The sequence below is a fragment of the Nyctereutes procyonoides genome, unplaced genomic scaffold (genome assembly GCF_905146905.1).
Source record: "Nyctereutes procyonoides isolate TBG_1078 unplaced genomic scaffold, NYPRO_anot_genome, whole genome shotgun sequence".
Taxonomy (NCBI): Eukaryota; Metazoa; Chordata; class Mammalia; order Carnivora; family Canidae; genus Nyctereutes; species Nyctereutes procyonoides.
Window position 1 is genome coordinate 29,528,375 of NW_026575131.1, and position 8,619 is coordinate 29,536,993.

An 8,619-nucleotide genomic window follows, 5' to 3' on the forward strand; every position below is an offset into this window, starting at 1 on the left:
TCTATAATTAAGGGGAGATGCTTCACTACTGAATAGTTCTTTTTCTCATTTCAGCCAACCTTTCCTTAACCTTTCTGTCTCCAGCAACAGCAACTTCCCATTTCTAAAAAGTCCTGATAAGACTGCTTGTATTAATGTTCTAACTTCATCAACTCTGGAAGAAGAAACAGCTTTAGACGGAAACATCAAAGACTGTATTCCACAATTGTGGCAGAAGGACCAAGTTTCAAGACTGGACAAGTCTTCGTGTTCAAACAGGACATCTCAAGTGGGGGTTGGGGGGTGAGGGTAGGAAGGAGACCTGCATGATTTCTCACTCTATCCCGAAAGAGTAAAATTGCTGACTTTTGAATTTATTTTTGCATTTTTCTGAGAAGGCCATAAAGGATGTCCATCAGGAATAAGCGTGTACATGCAAATGCACCAAGAGACAGCGGAGAAGGAGATTCACTGGACATCAATCACGGATACTCTGATTCTGACACATCCAAAGTACACAGCAGAGCTTATCCATCTGAAGTGTTTCCAACATCAGCCTCCTAGATGTAATGTAATTATGGTACAAACATATCAGAATCAAAGAGAACGATTTCACTCTGAGGGCGGAAAGAGAGAAGAAATCAATAAAAAAAAATTTTTTTTTTACGTTTCTGCTGAATAGCTTACAAATGTAAAATACATAAAATGTTAACCCTCTCAAGTACCAGCATTTTATATCCTGTTGCAGGCATTTAACCTCTCAACGATTAGATAGGTAGGCCAAAGGCTGAAATGAAGTAAGTATAAGATTTGCTTTAAAATAATGAGGTGTTAGGGAAGGTGGCAGGGTACAGAAAAGACCAAGTTCAAAATTACTGTAACTGGGTAGAGGGATCCATAGGGTCCATCTTATTTTCCTGTTTTCATGGATCCATAGAGTCCATCTTATTTTCCTGGTTTCACAAATCTTCCCATAACAGAGTTATTTTTCATAACATGTAGGAAAAGACTGTACTAGCCACTAAAACATGTTTGATGACACTTCTGCTCCGAGAAGTGGAAACTCCACTTGAAACGCTACCGAGATGCGAGTTCCCACACTTGCCCTATACCATACTGTCGTCAGGAGACTAAAAGCCACTGTTTCCCACCAGCTGGGGAAAAGATGCGCGGCAGGGCTACCTCCAAAAGCCTCCCCAATTACAGCTCCCCTGTCCTCCTGACCAAGAGCTGCGAACAAATGCAACTGGAAAGTTGGTCGTTCTGAAAGGAAACAAAATAACAAGGGATTTGGGGTTCAGACCTCGCAAAAGAGGACCCTGATCCAACACAGAAGCATCTTTATCCGTCGTGCCAAGCAGATAAACGCTTGCGAGGTGATGCAAGGCGAGAAGGGGGTGGGGGGGTCCCAAAGAGAACGCGGGGCCCCCTCCCGGGTTCCGAGCGGCCCAGGAGCAGCAAGGCCCAGCCCGAGCCCGGCTCCCTGCGCCCGGGGCGCACCCGCAGCCCCAGAGCCTCGCGCCCCGGGCGCGCGCGCCCCCTCGCCGCACCCACAAGGCCGAGCCGGACCCGAGGAGGCGGTGGCAGCCCCACCAGTGGCTCGGGGGCGCCCCCTGAGGTCCAGAGGCGTCGCGGCACCCTCGAAAAACGGAAAGCCGGCGTCTCCCACGGCTCTGACATTTTAACTTTGCCTGGTTCCAGGGGCTGCTGGCGGCACCCTCTCCAGAGGCACTTGTCCAAGCCCCTGCCCCTCTTCCCTTTCCCTTAGGCTCTTAGGGGCGAGGAAGCGTGCTATTTCACCTCGCGGCGTGGGCGCGGAAAGAAAACGTGCAACATGAAAACTGTCCAAGCCCCACGAAGGCGGCATCGCTGGAGGTCCCATTTTGGATTTCAAGCTTCCTCAGACACCAGGAAAAAGAAAACCACGGCCAACCCACTGGCTGCCATCCCCCGAGCTAAGGAGAAGGCCAGAAGTGGAATTAAAATTCCGTATTTCGCAAGGCTGCCGCCCACCGCCCCCATTAAAGCGCGACCCGTACAAAGCTCGACCCCACTGTGCACCTGAGCCCCCTCGGGCTGGCAAGTCCAAGGCACAGAAAGTCTAGAAGGAGCAGATGGGGGGGGGGGACCACAAATACTGAGCAAATCTTTTAAGGGAGAGAAGGCTTTTTGTTTTTTTTTTTTTAAGGGGAAATGTCCCCACCATCCCCAGCCCCGTGGAGGCAAGACCCTGGTAGGCCAACCGCAGGCCTCAGGGTTAGTGTGGACGCACGTCCTCCGGAGCCATCCGAGCTGGGTTTCTGGCAGTGGCAGGAGCTCCCTGCGGGTCCGGAGGGGAAGGAGGATGTGCAGAGTGGCAAGGGGGGCTTTGCCTCTCTGCTCCTCGGGGCCACCCCGGTGCCTGCACAAGGGACACTCGCTGCCACTCCCCGAGCGGGTCCCCGAGGGCAGCGAGAGCGCCCGCGCCCTGTTGCAGGGCGCACGATGGAGCTGGGGGACCCGCTGCACCAAAACCCTGCGCTCAGGCCGCTCGGGGACAGGCGGCCGTGAGCAGGGAGGGCAGAAACATCAGGGCACGTTCCTTTCTTCCTTCGCTCAGATAACCCCCTACCTACCTCTGGGTAGCCAAGAGCTACTGGATGAGAGGGCAGAAAAAAAGGAGGGGCTCCCTATCCAAAGAACAGCGAGATAGAAAAGCGAATCGCCCCCACCTTCCCACCCGTTCCCCGACTAGGGCAGAGGACGTGGCCTCCACCCCCGGGGAGGGGGCCGGACAGACTCCCAGGAGCACCGGGGTGTAGGTGTAGCCGGGGGGGGGGGGGCTGCGCTGGGGAGAACAGGGGTGGTGGGGGCGTCTGCACGAGCGGCGAGGGAGGCGGCCGGCCTCTGCCCTGCGGGAGGCGAGAGCAAAGAGGGCTCGGCCAGCGGAGGGCTGGAAGTGGAGGGTCGCCGAGCCGCACACCGCTGCGTGTGCTGATTTATCACCGTCACCCGCGGCCAATACTGTTCCCGTCTTAAGCCGGCCAGAAAGAAGCGAGTCTAGTCTAGGTCGGCCAGCCGGGAACAGCCTGCAAAAGGGCAAAGATGAAGGTAGGCAGGGCGCGCGAGACAGGAAGAAAATCCGCCCCGGCGCGAACAGCCACCCAGCCGCCCACCACCCCCGCCCCCCTGCGCCCCTACTGGAGCAGCCCCGCGGAGCAGAGTTGCAGGGTGCAGGGGCCGCCGCGGGCCGGGGCCGGGGCCGGGGCCGGGGAGAGCCACGATCTCCCTAAACCTCCCGCTCCCAGCCCCGGGCCCCCGCGCCCGGGAGGGCTGCCTCACTCCAGCACCAGAGCGCAGCCCCGCGGCGCCCCAGCCCCGAGCGGGGGTCGCCCCTCGCCCCGGGCACGAGAATGCAGGCTGCTGCCAACCTCCCCGATCCTCCACCGTCAGCCTCCAGCTTCCGTCCTCCTAACCCCAGCCTCTCCAAAAAGGGTCAGGAGGCAGCAAAGCAAAGTCCCCCTCCTCCGGAGCTCTTTCGATCCTCTCGGGGGCGAGGGGCGCACCTTGGGCCCCCCCCCAACCACAGAGGCATCCTCTCCCTGGCCCTAGGCTCCTCGAACGCCCCCAGAGCTCTCGCTCTCCCGAACGGTGGCGGATCAGCAAAGCGATCTTTTTTATTATTATTATTATTTTCCCCACTCGGGCTCTCCGAGACATCCCCCCCTCCCCACCCCCGCCACGAACCCAAGCAAGAGCAGACCTCTACGGCCCCGGTCCCCCTTCCCGGGCAGCTCCTGCTTCCACCCTCACCAAGCACCAGCCTCCCTAAACGCCGCCAGAACCAGCGGAGCGGATGCCTCTCTCCTCTCTGCGTGCCCGGCCCCCCTGCACCCTCGCTGGGGTCCCCGGGACGGGCGCCCGAGCTCCGGTGCCGCGGCGACAACTCCGCATCCCCCGCGCGCGCCGGCCAGGGCCGGGTCCGCTCCGCGGCCGGCACTCACCGGGGAAGCACACGACATAATGGAGCACGGAACTGGTGATTTTCAGGAACAAAATCCACCAACACGGTTCCAGTAACCTCCGCATGTCCGAAAACGCACATCGAAAAGGGGAAGGCAGGGGGAGGGGGGGGTAAACTTGTTGAATAAGTTCTCGCCTCCGAGTGAGCCTCCGCTAAGCCCCGGCTCGTCCCCGGCTCGCCCGCTCTACGGGGCCCCCCTGCGCTCGGCGGCCCGAGTCCCCCCCCGGAATCCGGGGAGCCGCCGAGCGCCCCCCGGAAAAAAAAAAAAATCTCAAAAAGTGACCGGGAACGCGGAGCCACGCTGGGGACGATCCTCGGCGGAGAAGGGCCGCTTTCCGTTCAAAATCAAGAGCAAGCCGGGCGAGCAGGGCGAGTAGTCGGCGGCCGGCGACGATGCCCGGGGCCGGGGCCCGGGGCGGGCAGGGACCGCAGGCGGCAGCGGCGAGCAGCCGAAGATCCCCAACTTGAGTCGGCGGCGCAGCGCAGCCCGGGAGCCGGCGGGCGGCGGCGGGGCTGAGCGCGGCGCGGCGCGGCGCGGCGCGGCGTCTCCCGGCTTCAGGCAGGCAGCTCCTTCCAGGGCCCGGGGAAGGAAGGAGGCATGTTTGCGCGCGGGGAAGGGGAGGGGAGAGGCGGGGGGAGCGAGGAGCCCCCCGAAATAGAAACGGCCGGAGGAAACGGAGGAAAACACAAAGGATCTCAGAGGGGCGCAGGGGCGAGGGCGCCTTCAGTCCATGCTCCTGAAAGTTGTGGCTCCGGCGCAGGCTGGGGAGGAACGAGGAGCGCGGGGCTGGAAACTGGCCATGCCTCCATACAGGAAGTAACATGTGAGCATGGATCCTGGCAGAGACTTTAAAGCCGGCGAGCGAGCGAGCAGGGGGCGCGCGGCGGCGGGCGCGGGGGCGCGCGGGCCGGGGACGGGGACGGGGGGAGCGCGCGGCGGCGGGCGCGGGGGCGCGCGGGCCGGGGCTGCGGGCGGCGGGCGCGCGCTCGCCGCGCTCTTAAAGCAGCCGCGCTCGGCTCGCGCGTTGGAGGGGGTCCCGCCGCCGGGTTCTCCCCGCGCGCCCGCGCGCGCGCTTTGGCGCCCCCCCCCTCCTCCACCCGGGTGCGGGGCTGCGGGCTCGGCTCAGCCAGTTCGGGGCGAGGGGGGCGGGCGGGAGCTGGGGACGGCTCTGGCCGGGTCTCCGAGACACGGAGGAGGGCGGCTGCCTTGTTGAGCTGGCGAGTCTTTGCCAGATTCCGGTTCTGCGAGCTCTTAAAGACGCCGAGCTTTGCGCGGGCTTGGCGACAGGGCGCCTCTCCGTGCGCGTTGCTCGCAGATCCCGATCCCGGGCCCTTGGAGAGAGGGGCTGCATTGGGGTCGGAGGAGGGGACGGGGGTCGGGCGGCTGCCTTCCTCCTTAGGACGGAGGGCTTCCCAGCTCGGCTCCAGCAGCGCCGCCGCGGGGCGCGCCCTGCCCAGTCCCCGCTCGCGCCCCCAGCCCGGCACAGCCCCCCGCCTGGAAACAAAGCCGAGAGAGGCCTGTGCACTCGGGCTGCGTCGGGATTTAATTTTTTGTTCTTTCTTTCTTTCTTTCTTTTTCTTTTTTTTTTTTCCTCCGTTCAGGCTTCCATTGGCCGAGTCCGCGGCTGGGGATGGGGGGAGGGGAGGATCTCGATCCCAGGCTTGCAAAATGCAGCCCTTGCGGTCGCACACCCTCTCCCCCCTCTCGCCGCGAGGCAGCGGCGGCGGAGTTTTCCCAACTCGCAGCTCGGCGGGAGCAGGGAAGGTTCCCGCGCTCGGGCCGGGCGGTGCGGAGAGCGCGGGAAGTGCGCCCCTCGCCCCGGGCTGGGGGAAAGCAGCGCCGCGGGGCTGGACCGGCTTCCTGGCGGCTGCCCGGGGAGCGGCTGCCTCGTTAGCAATCCGGGAGAGGCGTCCGGTGGAAACGGGAGGACTGGGCTTATCTGTAATGAGTTTTGCCCCTTGGCTCTCGGGGAGAAGATCTTTATCGCTCAGACTTCTAAGCGCCCTATTTTCTCCCCTCCCGCGGGTGCCGAGAGAGGCGGAGGCCGGCTTCTGATGAAACGTTGTAAGTGAGCCAAGGTAATTTGCCATTTGTAATTTTTGCCTAATTTTTCCGCCTCTGTTTAAAAAGGCTTTCTGACCGATGTTTCTAACGTGCCCCTGCTGTTTCATCCCATCACTGGGGCCCCCCACCCACCCACCCAAACATCCCAACCGGATGCTAGGTTTTCAAATAACGTACAGATGTTCGGAGATCCTCCTGCAAGATGTGATGAGGGAAGCAGTTTCACACCCACACTTCCAAAAGAAAAACCTTTGAAAAGTTACGTTTGGGATTACAAACTAATAAAAGCCAGGAAGTTCCCGGGGAGGGCCCGGTGCTCTATCTTTAGCCGAACAGGGGTGAACACCCACCCTCAGTGTGGGTAATGAGTTTGTTTGCTTTGGAATTTGCTCCTTCCTGGTTTTGTTGGAATCCTGACTCCCCCCATAAATGCTTGAGGCTCAGTTTTCTCGGGAGTGTTGTCTTTAAGGGATGTCCCTTTGTCAGCAGGAGCCGTGAGAGGGGTTAAAATGGACCCTGCTTGTCCGGCTACCTTACTAAAGAGGGAATGGTGAAATCCGTGTAATTTGAATCAGAACAGAACACACCTGGGTAGACATCCCCAGGTGAGTTTCCTGCTTTGCAACATGTACATAATAAAAGCTGCCATTTGTGGAACGCCTGCTGCCATTCCAGGCACTGTTGCCGAATTCCTTCCACCAAGTGTCCATTCAACAAATTCATTGAGCACTTACTGTGCAGGGCATAGTAGGAACACTCCACTCCCGTGTAGCAAAAGGGCAAGACCTGTGACCTTTATGCAGCTTAACTTCCCAAAATGCAGGATACATTCTCCCCTGGAATCGCTACAAGGGTTCTGCCAGCAGGAGGGATTATTTTATTTTTTTATTGACAAAGAAACATGCTCAGAAGAGTAAAATAATGGAATCCCCAGCTAGTGAGTAGTAGAGCTAGGATTCTGAGGCCTGTCTGCCTCCAGAGATTTGCAAACGCAAAGAAACTGATGGTTTGAGAAGACATTGAAATGTGGGTGAGAGAAGTGGCTTATGAGTGGGGGAAAGCTCACATGGGTTTGGAGAGTAAATTGCCACCACCCTTAGGTATAGGATGCCCCACCCTAAAAATTAATGTTGAATTAGATCCAGGCTGGTGACTGTCCTGGGGCTCTAGGTTGATGTTTTGCATACTACTTTTTTTTTTTAAAGACCACATTTTTTTTTTTTTTATGATAGTCACAAAGAGAGAGAGAGAGAGAGAGGCAGAGACACAGGCAGAGGGAGAAGCAGGCTCCATGCACCGGGAGCCCAACATGGGATTCGATCCCGGGCCTCCAGGATCACTCCCTGGGCCAAAGGCAGGCGCCAAACCGCTGCGCCACCCAGGGATCCCTGCATACTACTTTTGAGAGCACCCACCCACAACCCAGGCCTCACCAGATCCCATAGTAAAATAGAAATTTGAATGAATGCCACACAGGATGCCTTTTCATTCATTCTACAACCAATTACAGAACAGCTCATACATACCAGACACTGTATCAAGTGTTGACAACACAGAATGACCAGGCATTGAACCTGACAATGCGCCCACCTGATGATTACAACCCACCTCCCAGGAATGTGGGAACTGCAGAATATGGTGAGCACCCCAGGAGAGTTGGTGTGAGGGGCCCTGGGAGTGCCAAAGGAGGGAAAACACCCTGATAAGATGATAAGGCGACAAAGAGAGAGGGCTAGTATTGGTAATAAATTACCCCCAAACTTAGCAGCTTCAAACAGTACATATTTATTATCTCACAGCTCTGTAGGTCCAAAGCTGGTGTGCAGCCTAACTGGGTCTTCTGCTCAGGCTCTCCCCAAGGATGAAATCAAGGTGTCTACCAGGCATCCTCAACTGCAGCTCAGGGTCCTCCAAACAGCTCATTCAGATTATTGACAGAATTCAATTCTTTGTAGTTGTAGGACAGAGAGATTCCTATTTTCTCTCTGGTTGTTGGCTGGAGGGAGATCTCAGCTAGAGATGGTCTTCCCGTCCAAGCCACGCGGCCCTCTCACATAATGGCCGCTCGCCCCTGCCAACAAAGAATCTCCCTACAGATAGCTATGTAGGAGCTTTGGGAGTGACCATCCCACCACTTTTGGCGTAAGATATAACCTAATGGAGTAACTATCCAATCACATTCATAGTCCTAACCTACTCTTGGAAGAGGGGATTATACACCATGAGGTAGAATTTTGAGGACCATCTTGGGGTTCTGCCTACCATAGTGTTGGTGATCCATTTTGAATATAGACTGACAGTTACACGTGATCACTCTCAAGCCAGTTTAGTTGACTTCTGATGTGACTTATACCTGTTTGAACATGGGTGACTTAACTACTTCATGCCTGTTTCCTCACTTGTAAAGCAGAGTAATAACTGCCCCTACTTCTAAATTGAGAAGATTAAAAGGAGTTAAAAGAGTAAAGTAAAAAAAAAAAAAAAAAAGAGTAAAGTACTGGGAGGCCTGGGTGGCTCAGCAGTTGAGCATCTGCCTTTGGCTCTTCGTGATCCTGGAGTCCTGGGATCAAGT

The 8,619-nt window shown here is 57.4% G+C and overlaps 1 protein-coding gene across 3 annotated transcripts in view; it reads right to left on the minus strand.

Annotated features, from left to right (window-relative positions):
• The window catches only part of PTPRG (protein tyrosine phosphatase receptor type G), a 710,177-nt gene extending 705,730 nt beyond the window's left edge, over window positions 1-4,447 (minus strand). The window contains exon 1 of one of the 3 annotated variants that reach the window (XM_055343664.1): window positions 3,963-4,447. In XM_055343664.1, the coding sequence (XP_055199639.1) occupies window positions 3,963-4,047 (85 nt within the window). In that variant the 5' untranslated portion in view covers window positions 4,048-4,447. The remainder of the gene's footprint in view (window positions 1-3,962) is intronic. The other 2 variants (XM_055343663.1, XM_055343665.1) reach the window with 2 other exon arrangements.
• Window positions 4,448-8,619: the final 4,172 nt, after the last annotated feature.